This window comes from Vanessa atalanta, chromosome 14, assembly GCF_905147765.1.
Source record: "Vanessa atalanta chromosome 14, ilVanAtal1.2, whole genome shotgun sequence".
Taxonomy (NCBI): Eukaryota; Metazoa; Arthropoda; class Insecta; order Lepidoptera; family Nymphalidae; genus Vanessa; species Vanessa atalanta.
In genome coordinates this window covers 625,523-647,005 of record NC_061884.1, presented here as the reverse complement: position 1 = coordinate 647,005, position 21,483 = coordinate 625,523, and the positions used below count along the sequence as shown (strand labels likewise).

At 32.7% G+C, this 21,483-nt stretch overlaps 1 protein-coding gene across 2 annotated transcripts; it reads left to right on the top strand.

The window, feature by feature from the left end:
• Positions 1-295: 295 nt before the first annotated feature.
• LOC125068794 lies at positions 296-19,826 on the top strand. Of its 2 annotated transcripts, none has more exons than XM_047678110.1 (6): positions 296-473; positions 9,819-10,494; positions 11,069-11,268; positions 11,698-11,899; positions 11,987-12,553; positions 19,351-19,826. In XM_047678110.1, exons 1-6 carry the CDS (start codon positions 456-458, stop codon positions 19,608-19,610), a joined length of 1,923 nt encoding a protein of 640 aa, XP_047534066.1. In that variant the 5' UTR covers positions 296-455; the 3' UTR covers positions 19,611-19,826. The 2 variants fall into 2 exon arrangements, with proteins under 2 accessions (XP_047534066.1, XP_047534065.1); XM_047678109.1 differs by having other exon boundaries at positions 11,063-11,268.
• The last annotated feature ends 1,657 nt before the right edge of the window (positions 19,827-21,483 follow it).

Genomic DNA, 21,483 nt, shown 5'->3' with positions numbered 1-21,483 from the left:
AATGGAGATTTACGTCCAATATAACATCCTTGAGTCTTGTCGTATGGAAATGAAGGAGGAACAAGGCAGTGCACACCCTAAGACACATAAATGTATATTATATTGAAAACTAATAAACCAATATTACGCAGGTATTATTTAAAAATAAATTTTACAAGATCAATAATATTAATATCATATTATAAATATATATATAATAATTAATAATTAAAATAAACATAGTTTTTACTATCATCAATACGATAACTTGTCACGGATGACATATTCGTATTCATGTGGGTAGTTGAATATTTTGTCAGACGATATTACTTGATCTAACGTAAAGTGATTCTTGTGATATATCAATTGTCATAACGTATGGATATACAGGGAAGGCTATATGTTATTATAAAGTGTTTTAGCTTTGATTGTGATAATTACAAAGTTGATTTGGATGAAATGTTTCCAACGTTACAATGAAAAACTCAGTGGAGGTTAGTTGCTGTTAATTTAATTTCTTAATCTTATCGTCCCGGTTGAAGGGCGTTGTGCAGTACCTGAGTAACGACCATACAATTTACATTTATTCCACCACCAAAAAACTATCCTATATTGTCAGTGAGGAAGGTAGGTGGACTGGCAAAGGACTTCTCTGATGGTAAGTGGTCCTCACCGCTGATAGACATTGGCGTAATGGGAAATATTACAAGTGTCCTCAGATTTGGAACTAAGAAGTTATGTCACTTGTGTCTGCAATCTTTCAAACCGAAACGCAATAATACTAACAAGTACGGTTTAGTGGTAGAAATAGTGTGAGTGGATGGTACCTCTACGAGGATACTATTGCTACCTAACTAAAGTATTAATATTTTATTACAACAGTTATTTATGTTTTAATAATTTACGATATTTAGAATTTTATAATATTACTTAATTGTAAGATTTATTTATTAAATTAGTAAAAAATATTGTTATTGAAACTGGAAACAGTTATAAGGAAACACGTGCAATTACCGTCAACTAAATAAATGTCCCAGCGCTGGGCAAACTTACACAATACTATTAACATGGATATGAATACCTAAACATATAGTCCAATGTTATCTTTAATCAATAAGCACGAATTTGAATTCGATACTTCTTTCCCAGATTCGAAACTGCGATATTGTTTTGATGTTTCAGTTAAGGCATGGATACTAGAATGCCTAATAACTGTATAGTATTGTAAAATGTTGAAGTTTAAGCCAAACTCTATATAATAATAATAATAATTATATAATAATAATAATTTGTTTTTTAAGCGTAATATTGAACAAAAACAAGATGTGAACGATAATAACCTGGGATAATATAAAACTGTGGTGCAGTTATTAACAACAAGCTCGCCAACAAAGCGACATTGCCATATTATTTACTCACACTTTTATTGCACATATTTGTTAAATATATAAATAAAAAAAAAAACAACAGAATTATGAATTTACAGATTACAAATTTAAATAATTTTTTTTTTACCAAAAACAATAAAAAATTCAATAATTAGTAACATCGATTTCGCCAAAACAATTGTAAGAATAAAGTTATATTAGAAATAGTGTTTGTATTTAAATTGATGACTTTCATAATTAATGAAATAAAATAATATAACATTAGTTGTAAAAATAATAATACTAAAAGAATAATAATAACAATAATAAAATAAATTGAAAACAATTAAAGAACCATATATTTAATTATAGGAAAAGGAAGGGAAAGGTAGGGGATCATCAGATTATAGGTTTAATTAAGTTTTCAGTCTCATCGTAACTTAGATTAAGAAGCCAGTTACTTAGTTTTTTTTTACATTGAAAAAGGTTTTTTTAGCATTAGCAGCCTGTAAATGTCCCACTGCTGGGATAAAGGCCTCTTCTCCCTTTGAGGAGAAGGTTTGGAGCATATTCCACCACGCTGCTCCAATGCGGGTTGGCGGAATACACATGTGGCAGAATTTCGTTGAAATTAGACACATGCAGGTTTCCTCACGATGTTTTCCTTCACCGCCGAGCACGAGATGAATTATAAACACAAATTAAGCACATGAAAATTCAGTGCTGCCTGCCTGGGTTTGAACCCGAAATCATCGGTTAAGATGCACGCGTTCTAACCACTGGGCCATCTCGGAAAAAGGTTTAATGAATAAATATTTATGTCTTTATTTATTTTATTGTACAGCACTGAACTGAGGTAGGTTTATCATTGTCCAGGAGGATACAAGTGATTGGATGAAGAGTAAAGCTTACTTACAATCACTTACTTCATTTATGTCCCCGTTATTAAAATTATTCTATTTGTAAGTTACGGGTGTACGCTGTGCCCGATAGCACTCGGGAATATAGCAGTGTTCTCCCAGTGAACGAAAATCTGATGTCGATCACTACACACCTTACATATAAACATATAAATTTATATGTAAGGTGAACTAGTATACATAGTTATATACATATATATAATCAAGTTATTATCAAAGATAGTTAAGTAAGTTTATAAGCATAGATAACACTATCGTTAGTTTTCTAGCATACGTAAACATAATATGTTTACTCGCTTTGGTCCCATGCGGCCCATTTGCCGTCCGCCTACAAAATTAATAAAAAAAGTGTTGCCACTTTAGTTAATTATTGATGCATTAATTAAAAAACGGTTCGTTTCGCACTACTGGGAACTTGTATTCTCTTTTGCTTTTGTATTCGCTTTCATTGCCTCAATATAATGTTCCGCACACTCAATTTATCTTTTCTTTTATAATCGAATTTAAATTAAATACAAAACATTTATTATTTTATTATTATATATATTATGTAGTTTAATGGTGAGTAAGGTTGAAACTATTTCAACATTTGAATGATATTAGGAAATTAAAAAAATAATAATTTGATGAGTGTCACAAGATAAACTAAAAAATTAAACAAATAAAGTTAATTTAATTTTAATTTTTATATAAATATTTTACTGCACCTAATCTATAGTCTAAAACAAAATGAGTTCTACAGAGCGATTCTGTAATGCATTTCGTATCTCACTCGTGAAATATTGACAAGCGACTTACAGTGACACGCCATTTTGATCCTACAAATTTTATAATTATTATATTCAGTCATATTCTTGCCCAGTGGATTGAACACGTACATTGTGACCGATGATGACGGGTTGAACCCAGGCAAGCACTACTGAATTTTGATATGCTTAATTCGTGTTTATTCATCATTCATATTCATCTCGTACTCGGCGGTGAAGGAAAACATCGTGAGGAAATCTGTCACAATTCACCAACCCGCACTGGAGCAGCGTGGTGGAATAAGTTTTAAACCTTCTCCTCCAAGGGAGAGGTGCCTACATACAGTAGTGTATGTATACACTACACACTAATTCAATATCCCTATAGTTGTCAAAAATGGACCAAAAGTCAGCAAAACGATACATAAAAAAAATGGTTTTTCCTAATGTTTTTTTCGTTTCAATTAAATCTTCGAAGTTCCTCTTCGCCAAAATATCTGATAGAAAACCTTTCCGTTCGAATTAATATTTTCTCCAATTCTATTTCAAGAACATTTTTTCCTTTCAAAATAAAAAGTAACAAGTACATTTGTTTTTCCTTTTAACTTGTATTACATTTCCGGACGAATGGTAACGTGTCACTAAGCCGTATTCCGTGACGTATGGACTGTACCGCTGGCCATTTCGCAGTATACACATCAAATAAAATTACTAGCTATCCCGTTATTTTACCCGTCAAAGGTTTCGTAGTTTTAAGATAACTAACAATAATATACGTATTCAATTTAATTTCAAATAATTATTCAATAACAGCATATAATGTTTTCTATATTAGAATGTGTCAGAAAGTGGATATTGTATATAAGGAGAGGTATTCTGTAAGAAGAACGTCGAAACTCACTATAGAACACGAGCGTCAAAAGTCAAAATGTGATACGTGAAATAGACTATCACTACATAGTATAAAACAGTCACTCCCGCTGTCTGTCCGTCTTAGATTTTTAAAATGCAACGGTTTTTTTTAATAGATAGAGTGATTCAATGGGAAGGTTTATATATACAATACATGCATAATACAGTAAAGAAACACAGTTAATTTTATAGGTTCTAATATGATATCGTCAATAAATACATTTATTTGCGCTTACATTGCAAACGCTGGCTGAACCCTACGAGATAGATCAAAATAATGTACTACAGTATTGTACACCTTAAAAAGGTCTGAAAAAAAGTCTGCAATAGTTATATGTCTATCTCTTAGGGATAACCCACAATAACCATTTTTTATCCTTTACTTTTTACGAGAAATAATGGCTTATTTACGAAGCGATTTTAAGCAATACAACATTAATCTTTATACAATTAAGTACATTAAATACATTATACATTTAATATAAATCAATATGGCTCTTTACGGCATGTAATTTAAATGAATATTTTCGAAGATATTACAGATTTAAAACGCAGGGAAAAGCTGTGTATAGAAAGACATTCTGTATCAGCATTGCACCCGTGCGAATCCAGGGAAGTCACTATTTATAATTACAAAGGAATACATGTATTAAAATGACGTATCATTGTAGGTTGACAAAATGTCTCGAGTGAGATGCGAAATTAATTCTTACAGCAATCACACTGCTGTTCACGCGCGATGCGTGCCTTTCCACGTTAACAAATATAATCCAATTTGTAGTCTTCATTCTTCTCTTGTAAGCACGAATGTCACTTATGTAAAGCACGCTGATTAATTATTTACAAAGGGAGGCGCCTTCCTTGAATAGATCTTTCATCTGTTAGTTAATAGTTAAGTGAAGTTATATGATTTAATGTATCATTTCTTCTTTCTCAGTAGAATTATGCCAAATCTAAGCAAATATAATGAGTAATACTAACAAGTGAACAATTTACTATCTTTTTTATATCAAATAATTATAAATAGTTTAAAAAACTAAAAAACACGCTTTTAGCACGCACTAAAAATTACAAAAGGAATCACTTTCATTTAATACCCATATCATGAGGGTGCACTTCAAATCGCCAATCCGCCATCCGCCATCCGCCATCCGCCATATTATGTTATAATAACAAATAAGATTAACATATATAAATAAGTAAATCTTAGAAAAAAAGTACATGAATTTACTGATTTATCCAAATAGGTATTAGGATTGGTAGATTGTTCAATTATTATTAAAATTATTTTCTATTCTGATATTCGTGTTAATTAGCAATGTTCGGTTCCGGTACAAAGGGTGAGCGAGACAAGAATAAAAGGTACAAGGGAGATAGCATCTTAGTTCTCAAAGTTGATGACGCTTTGACAATATTATAAATGAGAAATTGAGTTTGTATATTTGCTATGCCTGTACACATTTATGGGCTGTGGTGACCACTTAGTACCAGGTACCACATTTGCCAGTCACCCAATCTATTTTTAATAATAAAATAAATATATATTGTCTATAATACAATGACTAGTATCTCATTAATTTTTAATATCAATTAAAACAAAGTTAATTCGTATTATCTGGCTCCGTTGCTTCTGTTACTTTGTAAAGCGTTAAATGTACTGTACGTTTATTTCGGCCGACAGTGCACGAAATACACTTAGGGTAGACGTAATGTGGTTGACCAGAACACGGTTTCGCTTTTTGCTCGGTCCGTTCCGTCCGATCTGTCATAATCGCGTTTTGACTTATTTCTTAACCTTGACTGTTTTTTTGCTGTTATTAAGTGTCTTTCAATTACTTCTTTCTATTTCATATTTTTTTATTTGATTGTTGCGTGATGCAGCTTAACAATAAAATTATTTACTAAAACCTTTTCCGGAACGTAATGTTTCGGTATAAATTTAATAAAAATAAAATAGATATAAATTTTAGTATTTAGTACATTACGTATTATAACAAAGTCGCTTACCGCTGTCTGTCCCTATGTATGCTTAGATCTTTAAAATTACGCAATGGATTTTGATGCGTTTTTTTTAGTAGATAGATTGATTCAAGAGGAAGGTTTATATGTATAACACATGAACAAATAGTAGGGAAAAACTGATAATTTTAGAGGTTTCTAAAGTGATGTCGTAAATAAAAACATTTTTTGCGCTAACTTTACAAACGCTGTATTGTACACCTTAAAAAGTTTTTAAAAAAAATCCACGATGGTATACGTCTATCTCTTAGGGATAGCCCATAACAACTACTTCTTACGAGAAATAATGGCTTATTTTCAAAGCGATTTTAAGCAATACAGCATTAATCCTTATCCAATTAAGTACCTTAAATACATTGTGCATTTAATATAGATCAATATGGCTTTTTATAGCATGTCATTTAAATGAATATTTTCAAAGATATTACAGATTTAAAGCGCAGGGACATAACGGCTTGTATTGTCTAATGACTGAAAAACTGAACGCATTGCATCCAAAGATTACATAAAAAGATGTCTCAGCATTTATTAATATATATATAATATGAATTTTCTGTATTTATTAAAATAAATGCAGTTTTAAAAATTATGCAATGAAAATAATTGTAGAAATATTTGTAGTCTGACTATTGGCGTAAAATATACACGTAAATTAAACTCAATTTAGTCGTAATTATAACCGCAACACTCAAAATAACATATTTAACTATATTGTCACATAAACGTACAAACATAATTATGATATTGGTTTTGCCAATATGTGCTTAATATATAATAAATGATTAATTATTATTTATGTTCGTTAGAGTCTCGTTGCGTACGTTTTTTTAAATGTGATATTGTATTTAGTGAATGTATTTTTTTATTTTATGTTATTTATTATTCACTCGTTTTTAGGGTTTCATACCCAAAGGGTAAATCAGTCCCTGTTACTAAGACTCCACTGTCCGTCCGTCTGTTCGTCTGTCACCAGGCTATATCTAACTATTTAGACACTTGATATTTTCTAAGATGATTTATTTCTGTTGCCGCTATAACAGATACTGAAAAACAGAATAAATAAATATTTATGGGGGCTCCCATACAACAGATATAATTTATTGCCGTTTTTATATATAGTACGGAACCCTTCATGCGCGAGTCCTACTCGCACTTGTTTTTTTAATGTCATATCATTTATGTAGGTACATTGACAAATTGGGCCCCTGGCTAGTGCTCACCACCACCACTGCAGAGAGCGATTTATACTGTAAAAAATATTAATGAATCTTAACACCAATGCTGGTGATGCATTGTTGTATTACGTCCCAGAACATTTTAGTTCCCAAGCTATCGTTTAAACTGGAATAAATCAGTTGGTTCACCAGCCAGTCAGTAACAAAAGGAAATTGACATTACGTCTTAGTTGCCAATGTTTATTTGCATTGAAGAATGTTTAACTTATTTTTATGGACAGTGATGACCGCTAACTGTCATGTCACTATCAGTCCACCTATCTATATTAGCAAAGAAACTAAGAATTTTCACATAAAAAATCTGAAACAGTTTTTTCATTCGACTCGGCAATATGGAACGTGCCATAAAACCATTAGACCAATGAAGCAGACGAATTGGTTGAATGAAAACTATTTCGACAGAGTTTCAAAAAGTCTGGGAGATATACCTTACTAAGTCGTCAGTCGGCTGTACTTATACGATATATACGAATTACGTGACCATAACCTTTGGGTGATACAAGAAACTATTATAATTTACTTTATATTTACAACCAGCTGTTCGTTATCACAATCGAGCGTTACATAAGGGTCGAAGACGCAGCAAAAAAGCTAAATGATGATTAAGTTAGAACACTTAGGAACCGTATAAACCTACGTGTCAAATTTTCCTCGATTTTCATAATTCAAATTTATTATAAGTTATTCATGAGATATATATTTTTTCGTGACTTGCGACTTTATTGGAGCGTTGTCAAGTAAAAACCAAATTCTACTTATTTATAACGGTTACGATTACTTGATGGTAGGGCTTTGTGCAAGTCCGTCTGGGTGGGTATCAGCCACTCATAAGACATTCTACCACCAAACAGCAACACTTAGTATTGTTGTAATTCAATTTGAAAGCTGAGTGAGCCAGTGAAACAACAGGCACAAGGGATTTTATTCATATTACACATGGTAAACGAGCAGGAGGTTCAGCTGATGGAAAGTGATTACCAATGTCCATGGACATCTGCAACACGGGGGGTCTTGCAGGTGCGTTGCCGCAAAGATAACACGAATAATTGGTGTGGTGTATGGAACAGTTATTGTTTGTTACAGGGTCAATGTCTATGGGTGATTTAAACCAACTTTACATAAAAAAGATACGTTGATACTATACATTACAAAAATAAATCTCATTTAAATCGAACTAATTAATTATGTTTACGATATGTTCCCGTTTTTCCTCAACACGACCGTTGTTTAGTAGAATAGGAAACGGCTAAACGGTAACAATTATGTTTCGATTTGATTGCGAAAAAATAGCAATTTGTTTGTAGAATCGTATCCAGTTCTCTATTACATCAAAACATTATTTCAACTTGCAAAGCAAATGTATTAGTTATTATAACACGAAGATCTAAACCAAAGTCTCTGATTCAAATTTGGAAAAGTACCAATAGTGGTACTTTTCCAAATTTGAAATACAAATGAAGTAAATAAGCATAGGCTTATTTGCTTAATTTGTATTTAAGGGCACTTAATAGTGTTAATGACACTTCATCATTATATCCATGAATCCGCTTTGAAGCAACATGATCAAATAATTTCTAAAACTTCTGTTTACGGTAGTATTTGTCCAACAGTGCGTTACGTATGGGTTGGTTCTAAATAAATTGCAGCAAAAAATCGCTTTAAAATCTATTGTTAGATAAAATGTATAGTCCTTGAAATAAAACTAGTTTTTAACGGATTTAATCGCGTATATTAATTATTTTAACATCCCGACGTTTCGAGCACTTTGCAGTCTGCCCGTGACCACGGACACTGGTCAATATACGCGATTAAATCCGTTAAAAACTAGTTTTATTTCAATGTGTAATAATCGCGAAAATCTAAGACAACATTATGTATAGTCCTGTTACAAATTATTAGGATAAATAATCGTATTGATATTCTTCCCTTATATCTCATCTGACATCTCAGACTTCCGATCTTAAATACGCATTTGCTTGTCCTTGATTTTACTCTTATTTTTTTAATAATTCGTTATAGTTTTTTTTTGTCTAACCTTTATCAGACTTAATATAATACGTTCCAAAGTTGTTTAGAAAATAAACACTCTATAGATTTCTGCAAGAGAAAATATCCGAAAGCCTCGATCGCACCCATCCATCTAATCAATTACCGGAGGATCACGAGCGACCAAACTATCACATTTACTTCCCAATTATTTTGTAAACGGTTTGCCTTTGACTCACCCTGTCTATCGCTGATTCAAGTCTAGTCTGATTTATCAATCAGACTTCAAAAATAGCTTCCATTTCACAGCTTATGTTGGTTTTTATTGTCAATATAGCAACATTCAAATTTTTCCAATAACATGTGACCTCCAAAATATCTTAAGCTAGGGTAAATCCTAGGCTTTTTTGAAGGAATAAACAATTTCATGACCCTATTGTTGGGACAAGTTAACAATCTATTATATACGAGTAATAAATTAAAAGATATGAATTGAAAATAAAGTTAGGAGACGGGTCCAAGGGTCGTCTACGGTGTCATCAATATGAGATGTTGATTTTAAAATGTTAATAGTTTGTTCTATTAAAAACTAATTGGAAAACTAACGTCAAAAGGGCTTTATATTTACTTGGTTTAAATTTATGTTATTTTTAGGAACGTTGTATAGTTTGTCATCTAGTGTTTTGCTGTGGAGATTGTCGTTGGAGGCATGAAAAGATCACACACGGTCTGACTTATGATTGTCCCATTTGCCGAGGTCGCAGATTCCTTTGTCGACCTGAAGACTTAAATGAAGACTTTATTCACCACCTAACAACAGAACATTTGCCACTACAGTGCAAGAAGTGCAATAAGTTTTTCTTGACAATGGAAGATTTTGATGAAATCGATAAATGTACTACTATATCTGAGCTGGTGGATGAAGATAAGAAAGATTTAAATGTGGACGATAAATTCGATTCAATATATGAAAAGGTTAACAATAATGATGCTGACAAATTCGAAGCTATTGTTTCTGTTAATAATACCACCAAAACAGCCATTATTACGCCAATCGTACGTAAGAAATATCTAGTCGATTATGAATCTAGTGATACCGACTATGAAGACAGTCCGAAAGAACCAATTATGGCAACACCACATCCAAAATTGGCTCCAAAAACACCAAAATTTAAAAGGCAACGCATAGCCACGCCTCATGCTAAGAAATTTCTAAGTTTAATGAGGCAACAGGTAGTTGAAGAAGAAGAAAATATTGATATTGAAGATGATGATTATGACGATTCACCGATCAGTAAAACAACGCCGTCTAGAAGTGAAAATAACGAAAGTAAGTATTTCTAAATCAAGCTTGAACCAAGTTTATTTAAATATTTCTATTCCGTTTTGGTTACATAAATTAATATATATTTATCATAAACATTAACACTTAAAAAAAAAACTCAGTATAAACTTGATATTAAGTTATTTTTTTATGAGATTGAAGTGTTTGGAAAAGTTATAAAGTTACTTACCGTTCAATTATTTATGCAATCTTGATAGATTGATCGCTCAACTTCCTCAATTCACAAATGGCCTCATAAATATGAACACTTCTACCAATTTGACACAAGAAGTGAACACACTCATATTTATAAAGTATGCTATGGAAAACGCTACGCTACGCTTTTAATGGCCTCTTCTTTCATTTTCTTTTCGACCAATTATTTTCGAATGATACTTCAGACATTTCGGTCATTTAATTTAACTGATTTCATTTTAACCTTTATTTTTATTTTAAACAAAACGTGAATTTTCTAATTTATATATAACATTTTTTTATTAAAAATATTTTTTTTTCTAGATGGAACTATTTAAAAAAAATTAGCAACTCTTATTATAAAGTATTCTTCGGCAAGTTACAGATTCCGGAAAAGACATGACAACACCAAATTCACACCTGCCCCACGTCATGAAGCTTGCGCAGATTGTAACTACTAGTACGCCGACCCACCCTGCTGCGGGGGGAAACTGGTCTATGTTCCCGGGACCTGGAAATGACTCTCCTCTATCAGAAATCGAAACTACTGAAAGCCCAGCTCAAAGTATTGACAAAGAGATGGAGGTAAAGATACATAACTTGACTTTAATTTCTGTACAGTAATATCATTAAAATATTAACAGAAGAGTTCTTTAGCAAAGGTTAAACAATGTTATTGGTTACATTTCATAGTATATAAACTTTTCAATATAAAATTGATTCAAAATGCCTTTAATATTCACAAAGATGAAAATCTTGTCACAATTTTGCGGGGAATAAATTGTATAGCAATTTTAACGTTGCTATATTGATCCTTAAATTCTTCCGAAGAGTTTTTACCGAACGTGTTCCTATCTTGAGCCAAGAAATTTTATACAGCCCCTAACCGCTTTAGCGTGAAATATGTGCAACTTACCACCTAAAAGTTTTGCTATATTTTCAATAAAAAATATTATTCATCTTTATAGGTCGTTTAAAATTATATTTTATTAATTTTATCTGGTTAAATTTCAGCCATGTAAAACAGACGATCTCGCACCAAAACTAAAAAGTATAATAATTATTGGCAGTCGCCCTAAGCTCGGTAGTCAAGATAGTTCAGAAAAACAAGTTACGTTCCAGGATAGTGAAAATAATAATGAATCTTCTATTAAAACCAAAAAAGTTAAATTTGCTGATGATACTGTTTTTGAACAGGAACCTAAAAGAAAGCGAGGTATGTTATGTTATACGCATTATGTAAAGTTCTTAACACATTATATTACATTAAAATACCATTAATCAAATGAATTAAATATTTTAGTGTTCAGAAAACCGAAGCGTATGTTAACGCCTGGTCCGCAAAAGCCAAGGTATACGTATAATCCACGTTTTCAAGCTTTAATCAATCGATTCGAAAGTCAAGCCATGACGTTAGCGCGTACACCACTAAACACCAAGGAGCACAAAGAAAAAGATTTAGAAGACACACCACCGGCCGGAGACCATAATAAACCTGCACGAGCAATCAGTTTCAAAGACGATAGCCCGGTTGTGGAAACGGAAAGTCAATCGAAAGAGTCAAATGAATTATTCAACACCTGCGTCGAATCTCCAGTTGGACCGATCAACAATGCAATATCAACGCTAACAGCAAACATTGCGGGCTCACTTCAGACCTGTCTCACGTCTGTTTTACGCTCGACCGACGACGAAACAGAGATACAATTCAAATTCGTTATCACAAAGAAAAAAGTTTGCGTTAGAAGGATAGCTGAGGACGGTATATGCGAAAATTTAACCGAAGTAGATAGGGAAGAGCAAACGAATAAAGAAAATATTTGGTCGTCTGTCGCGAGAGCCGTTAAGAATGTATTTTGGGGTAACCAAGGTAACAAGTTTATATATAGTTGTAGTCGAGAGAAATAGACTTAATGTTCTAGAATCTTAATAATAATAATAACTGAACTATTTAAGAAAGGAACTAATTTTAAGTTTGCAAATATTTTCTAATAATTCCATAGCAGGCATAAAACGATCTCGAGATTTTATGATCAGTTTAATAAAATTTACTTTCACAATGCACAAAGTAATCTTCTTTTTAAAAAACGAACTCAGAAGATGATATTATTAATTATGAAGAAAAAAAATACCAGTACGTTAAAATTAAAAATGATCAAATTTGATGTAATTATCATAACGATCTTTTACGTTATCATACAAGTAAATCAAAGGTCTTAATGCAAGGATATTATATTTTAAACAAACCGTCTATTAAAAAAACATTTAGTATTTATTATATGGAAACCCATTAATTGAATCAAAAGATACGAGTCCACTAACCATAACATAAAATATCGGAAGTCACTTATCACGTTTCAATCACACAAAGTCAATAGATAAAACACAGCTAGACTAAAAAGAAATTAGAATGAAACCCCATATATTTTATTTCGATAAGTAATGTTTCAAATGTTTGTATATAAAAATTTAAATATTGTACGGGAAAGAGCAGGATTTCCTTCAGCGTTACGTTACGTTACGTCGAACTTTTTACAACGTTATATCCTTATCGAGTTAGAAAAATATTTTCCAACAAGGAAACTTTCTCAGAATCGCATTAGGATTCAGATGTGATGCGGGTAAGCTGAGAGAGGGCTCAAAATGTATTCGACTATAGAACCTCACTTTTCTCCCGTGCTGGAATCGACGAACTATTATGCTATAGGGATAGGAAAAAGTTTTGTACAACGTGAAAAATCGAAAGTATGAAAACTCAAACTCGAAACTTAAAAATAATATGAAAATATTTTCTGTACCTCAGTTAATTTTAAATATGCATAAGGTGTATTTTTCCCTGTAACTCTGTCTGTTACCTCTTCACGCTCAAACCACTGGACGGATTTAGGTGAAATTCGGTTTGGGATTGACTCTGAAGTACATAGGGTACTTTAATTCGCCACGGCTTAAAATGGAGGATGAAGGTTTGTGTGCTATAGGTAAAATTTTGTAAATTAAGTGCGGCTAGCAGCTAGTATTATATGTAACAAATACTTAAGTACATTTGCACGTTACGAAAATATAAAAAAACGTTTCTTTTTTTTTTGGTTCGTCCGTCTATCTTTCTATATGACTGGGTAACCTTAATACGGCACAAATGCAAATTAATATTTCATTTCATCAAAATTGGTTGGGAATAATATCTCTTTTTTTATAAATCATAATTTAAATACTTTATTCGAATAGGATCTCAAGCGCTTTTGAAACAATATTTACATTTGTACAGAATTATATCAAATACCGACGATTACTACTTACCGAAACACTACTTACCGACGATTCGGAATGTAGAATTTAGAAGAAGGTTAGAGCAGAACCAGCAACAAGCTTTTCCTTTTCCAATAATTATAACTTAATTTTACATACCTATTTAATTTAAATATTATACAAATTTAACTTAGACAAATCCGAAAGAACACATATACATCAGCGTTGCAGAACTATCGATAGTAATATCGATAGTATCGCTAGCTCTCTGTAAGCAATACATGTAAGTAAATTGATAGTATCAATAGTTTTGGACTATCGAATTTATCAATTTTTTATTAAAATGGTTTTTGCAATACTTTCGATAGTACTGGTCATGGGGAGCTATCGATACTAGAGATAGTATTGACACGTGACAATACTATCGATAGATTATCAATACTATCGCTAACACCTTAACTATCGATAGTCTATCAGTAGTGGACTATCGATATCCAACACTACTATACTTGCTGCTGCTAGTACAGTAACATAAAGCAATAAGCACACGTAGTCTTTTGATTAATAATTAGCATTAGCAGCCTGTAAATTTTCCCACTGCTGGGCTAAAGGCCTCCTCTCCCTTTGAGTAGAGGGTTTGGAGCATATTCCACCACGCTGCTCCAATGCGGGTTGGCGGAATACAAATGTGGCAGAATTTCGTTGAAATTAGACACATGCATGTTTCCTCACGATGTTTTCCTTCACCGTCGAGCACGAGATGAATTATAAACACAAATTAAGCACATGAAAATTCAGTGGCGCCTGCCTGGGTTTGAACCCGAAATCATCGGTTAAGATGCACGCGTTCTAACCACTGGGCCATCTCGGCTCTTCTGATTAATAATATAATTATTATTTAGCAAGATAAAGTACTACAACTATATATATCGTGTTTACTACGTGCGAAATATCTGTGGAGCGTTATAAAAACACGTAAGGCGTGAGCAGTGGTAATATTTCTTACTCGTTTGCACATGTTTCCAGAGGCCAATTACTTACAATACGGATAATGTATGAATTATGGAACGGTACACAATTTGTTCATAGAATATTACATCAACATTAACATGTATGGTTTGGTTCAATAATAGTTAATCTGCTTGTTTTGAATTCGATATTCGAATCAATATTTTACAATACATTAAATTAGCAGCCTCTAAATTTCCCTCTGCTGCGCTTAGGCCTCTTTTCCATTGGAGGAGAAGGTTTGGAGCATATTCCACCACGCTCCAATGCGGATTGATGGAATACTCATGTGGCAGAATTTCGTTGAAATTAGACACATGCAGGTTTCCTCACGATGTTTTCCTTCACCGCTGAGCACGAGTTGAATTATAAACACAAATTAAGCACATGAAATTCAGTGGTGCCTGCCTGGGTTTGAGCCCGAAATCATCGGTTAAGATGCACGCGTTCTAACCACTGGGCCATCGCGGCTCAGAACTTAGAAATAGATCCACAATAACAGTAACAGTAACATGTATGGATACTTTTTGGTTATTAATAAACAGTTCTACTGATGCATTTATTTTATTAGGTAACCACTTGTTACTGTTGTTCTGTCATCGAAACACACATAAGTTTCAGGTGTTTTTCGTCAGGTTTTAATCATCAAAAAACCTACGTCCTTCCTTAAAGTTCAAGCTTGCACCAAACCAAATTTTATCAAATACAGTTCAGTGATTTAGCTGTGAAAGAGTAACAGGTAGATAGACAGACAGAGTTTCCTTCACATTTATAATATTAGTATAGACAAGCACATAAACAACTTTCACCTTCAATTCACGAAATCGTAATAAAAAATCCGAAAACCCTTCGGACGTGATAGAGAAATGCAATATTGCTTTACGAATTCCACTTTCTATGCACCCCTATTTTTATTTTCGTCCGTATGCCAGATTACACGAATATTAATTTTTGCTTCTATCTTGAATCCAATTACTGTTCCGTACATTTAATTTATTCCTAACAGTACAAGGTCAGAATTTAATATGGAATTGTTGGGAAAAATGGTTTAAGTTGAAGTTAATGATAAAACAACAGGATCGTTTTAGAATCATATTTTTGTACCATTTGCAGTTGGATTACTTTGATCTCGGAGTAGTTGTGCTGGAACATTTCGAAACGATATTTTATCATCCCGTCTTATTGCCTCCAATGGCAGGGCTGGTTCGTTTTTAGCTAGGGGAATCGAAATTGAGATTCAATAGGGAAATGCCGCTTGAATTCGCCACCTTCCTACGTGGTCTCATTTTATAATGTAACCATTTGTAGCCTGCAAAAATAGCTTTACAAATTTAACGTGTGGTATTTGTATAGCTGTGTGTGGCATTGTGATTCCAGAATGGATGAACTGATTTAGTTTTTTTATACACTCGTTAAACCTTCGAAATAAATAATTGCTATTTAATATATAAATGTTGTCATAATTCATAATTTATTAACCTTTTATAATTTCAATAAGTGATGATTTTATACAGGAGAATAATTGATATGACTAATGTTGGCAAAAAAAACAAGCAGCATTTTTAACTTAGACAGCTTACATTTAATACATAAAGTAAATAAATAGGAAATGGGGACCAATTCTACTAAGTTATAACCATTACTATACGTTTTCGATTCTATAACGATCTATTTCTATTCGTCACAAAAATATTTCTTAGCTGAATTATCATAAAAAATCAAATACCTTTCGATTCGGTAGCTATAAAATTACATTTTATTAGTAGAATTGTCCCCAAGTACGCTCCTCATAAAAGTGCTGTTAATTTTAATTCGATACAATACAAAAGCATGAAGATCGTAAATTAAACATCATACCAAAGTCTAGCACATACTTAGTAAAGCAATTCTGGTTTAGTACCACAGACTAGCTTTATAATATTCAAGAAAATAAAACTTTTATTACAAACCTAATAAGGATCATAATCCTTTAAGTATTTTCGTATCTAGACATTGTGATCGTTAAATGTTTGGATGTCAGAAACAATGTTTTACGATGATGCGTCTACGTGATAATTTCGAACAGACGCTGTTGATTGTAAAGCACAACATTGAATGTTTAGAGCACGTGACCGAGACGTGACCGCGACGCGTGACGAGACGAGAGAGTAGCGGGTCGCTTGCAGACAGGATACGGCGACAAGTCGCTTCTGTCTGCTTTAGAGGAAACACCAGTCACGGATTTTTTCTAGCACACTGTGTTTGTTTTAGTCGTTAGTGTACGTTCACTGACATGTCATAACTAACTCGCTAGTCGAGAATATTCTACTAAGAGTTAATATGTCATATGCTGCAGAGCTGAGTAAAAGCTATTATATCATTCCCACGCCTTATCCCTTAGATCTTATCACATGGGCGTATACGAAGTGTATTAGGTTGCATTAACTAAATTTAGACAGCTTCGTATTATTCAAATACAATAAGTTTATGCGGTCGATGAAGGCAATTCATTGCTTTAGAAAATCAAGGCCTTCGATTACATCACTCTTTCGCTTTTATAAGGCCACGGTTTAGTTGAGGACCTTGGGAAACAATTTACATTTTCGGTGTCTATTTGACTGATCTAGTAGTAATGTTCTGTGGTATCAGTTGCATCTTTGATGGTAGTTATAATAATATCGTACCTCTAAGTAAAAAAATATTTATTAACATAAGAATTGATAACATTAAGTGCTTAAATATATACAAATATGAATTTAAAATAGTTACCGTATAAATCTTGACCGCGTGGAATGATGGCAAGAATTCTAGCAGCATTTCCCCGTTGAATCTCAATTCCGATCCTCTGGGCTAAAAACGAACCAGTCCTCCTGTCGCCAGTGGAGGCAATAAGTACCTCTTGGTTTAATCCACAATCCAAGTTATTTTATCGTTATATATTTTAGAATCCAGGATTTTTACTGCTTGTGCAATTTGCAGGATTCAATCTTTTGGAGTGAGACCATTCCATTCGGTTCCTACTGACTGTTCCGTGTAGTGTTGTGCATCGCTGTCTTTCGCATGGTGTCTACGTCACACATTACTTTTATCTTCACTGACTTATTTGCAGGTCGCGGTCGTTTCAGTTTCAATTTTATGCGCTGAAGTTGTCCGGTGATTATTGTCTCTGCAGTATAGGCACCAACTATCTAGCTAGATTTTATTTGCAACTTTAATATATATGCTCAATGAATGCCAGTAAACTAATTAAATTTAAATTTGGAATTGTTTTTGAACAACGCTATATTATTATTGATTTGTGTAAATATACTCATCAGGTCGAAAATGATTTAAGTCAAAAATAATTTCATATTATGATATTATTAATAATAGGCATTTAATTTTTAAATACAACCAGTCTCCTGGCCACATATATGACAAATGCAATCTCGTATTTATAATAGGTATATGTATTAGTTATATATTTTCATCTAGATTAAAGTTGACATAATTGTTTTTGACATTTCGATTAACTTACAAGTTCACCCTTAGATAACGCAAGTCTAAATGGGCAAGGAATAATAAATACTAAGAAATTTTGCATAGCGAACTTTTGCGTCTTGACGTAATTTTCACGTCCCTTGAGTTTTGGAACATTTACAATATAATTTGTGGACATTTAAAAAATAAATAATTCTACAAAGAAAAACGTGTCATATAAATCGTATCGTATCGTAGGTCATGAACAAATTACAATGTTAATGTGCTTTTAAATCTATGTGAATAAAAGCGAAACAGCACTGACTGTCTGATTACGAGATATCCGAATCTATTTCCCGATTGACTTTAAATTCAGCATAGTAACTCCTTTCACGAAGTTAATTGTATCTGAGAAGTTATCGGTTATTGATTTTGGGTTTTCGTAAAATATAGGAACTCTTATTCAAAGTACAATAATACCACATTGATACCTAATGAACATAATATATTCTACCGCCAAACAGTAATTGTTGTGGTGCTGTTGGAAGGGTTAGCGAGTCAGTGTAACTACAGGCACAAGGGACATAACATTTTAGTTCCCAAGGTTGTTGGAGCATTGGTGATGTAAGGAATGGTTAATATTTCATACAGCGTCATTGTCTATGAGCGTTGGTGACCACTTGACATCAGGTGGACCAAATGCTCGTCAGCCAAACTTTATCTTAAAAAAGACGTAACATCTTAGTTTGTAAGGTTGGTTGGGCATTGGTGATGTAAGACAAGATTACTATTTCTAACAATAATACAAAAAATAACCAAGATCTTGTAATTTTCCTAACGGTTAGGCTCTCTCCTTTTGAGATAAAATATTTTTCCCGCAAGCTGTAGCAGCTTGCGATAATACGAATTGGTCGATGGCCGCCATTAAATAAACCCACTAATATAAACTAATGATTTAATTTTAATTATTTTCAGTCACACCATACACGCAAAACGATTCTAGTGATAGTTCTTCAGCTTCTAAGAGAAAATTTGAACAGATGTCAGATTCGGAAATGAGTCCATTGAACCATAAGCGTCACAAATACGAGGGCAGAATCAGAGGCAGACCTCCTCTCCACAGGAGTAGACCCTGTGGCGTTTCTACGTTAAGGAACTCTCATTCCGCGGAACAGCATTCGATATTTAAGGAACTTTCAATGAACCAGGACGATGCCATGAATTTGAGTTTCTGATACACGAAAAGATAATCCGTATGTTTAGTTACTATGTAATAAGCGTGACTTTGTGTTGACGTGTTCGAAGATTTGTGTAATTCTATTAGGAAAGTTAAATTGTAATTTGATGATTTTACCATTTTATAATTAATTTCTTTAACTGATTTAAAAGTTATATCTGTCATTCTTAATTTATTTTTTGTTCTGTGTTAATGAATACAAAATAATTAAAGATGAGTCGTTTAAATTATAACTTCCTTATTCATATAGAATAATAGCATTTGATGATTCGGTTCTCAAAGGAGAATAACCACCTGCGCGTGAGATATATATAAATATATTAATAGTTCACAGAAGTGTACGCAATCATAAGTGTACACACTATTTCCTTAATCTCATAGTCTCGTAGTAGTAATGTGCAGGCAAATATAAAAGGTCTGAAAAGAGTTTAGGCAAAGAACGAATTAAGGTCTTTACGTACTTTTTAAGCTTCCAGTCTTTGTTGAGAACAAGAAAACTCTATAACTTTTATTGAACTTAAACCCATAACCTTGGAGTTAGCAATCTTGGAATCTTAGCCACTAGGCCAACGAGGTAGTTAAATTACACTTTATATGTATTCATAGTCCAAAACTACAATGAACCTTATCATTAATATTCTACAAAATCCCTAAATTTAAGGTAATGATAATTTTAAAAGAACATTAACTTTTAAAGTTACATCAGCGGTTCTACTTGAATTAATCTTCCATTTCCTTCTGGGATCTTACAACTAAATTAATCGTAAGTTCTAGCGCATATTTTTCAAATTAAATGTATTAACTGCTTGTTAATAAGCCACTACTGGACTTAGGTTTTGAGGGGAAGGTCTTTTTAAACTTTTCCCACTATGTTATAATGTAAGTTCGTGCATACGCGCGTGGCACAATTGTATTAGCCACATGTCTCCCATCCTCACAATGTTTTCTTCACCAACGAGGATGAAATGAATTATAAACACAATACATTCATTAAAATTCCGCACTTGCCCGGTTTTCGGTTTAAAGACATTTATTTCTCATAAAGAACACAAAAGTTCACTTATAATAAGAAATTACAATAATTTTGCTTGGGGGTACATTTAAAAGTTTTGTAGTAGTTTAAACCTATTTCGTGATTATTATTATTTATTATTTAAATATATTTCGTGATTCTACAAAAGTGAAACAAAACTTTCGTCTATCTCAAAATTATAAGCAAAGATTTGAAACTTTAATGAATTAGCAGATTTTGTATAAATCAAGACTAAATGAACACGATTTTTCGCGTCATCGTAGTAGGTAAATATCAATTAAATTTCATGTCCATTATTATCAATAGATTATAATAAATCTAACAAAAGATAAACGATTTAAAAACTATGAACGATGCAATTAATTTATATTTTATTTAATTATTCTTCAAAGTTACATAATATGATTATGCGAAGGCGCAATTACAATAAAAGATAATATTTTTTATTTAATACAGTCGTACGGAAAAATAGGCCATTTAATCGTAAGTATAAGGCAAGGAAAGGCCAATAATATTAAGTTTGGCGATAGAATATATGATGATCGAGTGGTACCCAGACGGACTTCCACAAACCTAGTGAGTTGTGACTAATTATTAACACATACATTAACAGCCTGTAAATTACCCACTGCTGGACTAAGGCCTCCTCTCCCTTTGAGGAGAAGGTTGGGAGCATATTCCATCACGCTGCAATGCGGGTTGGTGGATACACATGTGGCAGAATTTTGTAGAAATTAGACACATGCAGGTTTACTCGCGATGTTTTCCTTCACCGACGAACACAAGATTAATTAAAAACACAGATTAAGCACATGAAAATTCAGTGGTGCTTGCCTGG

Bases quoted from the DNA above. Each gene is read 5' to 3' on its own strand.
- LOC125068794 (XM_047678109.1), top strand. The intron at 10,495-11,062 runs GTAAGTATTTCT...TTCTTCGGCAAG, and splicing joins TAGAAGTGAAAATAACGAAA to TTACAGATTCCGGAAAAGAC. The intron at 11,900-11,986 runs GTATGTTATGTT...TAAATATTTTAG, and splicing joins GGAACCTAAAAGAAAGCGAG to TGTTCAGAAAACCGAAGCGT.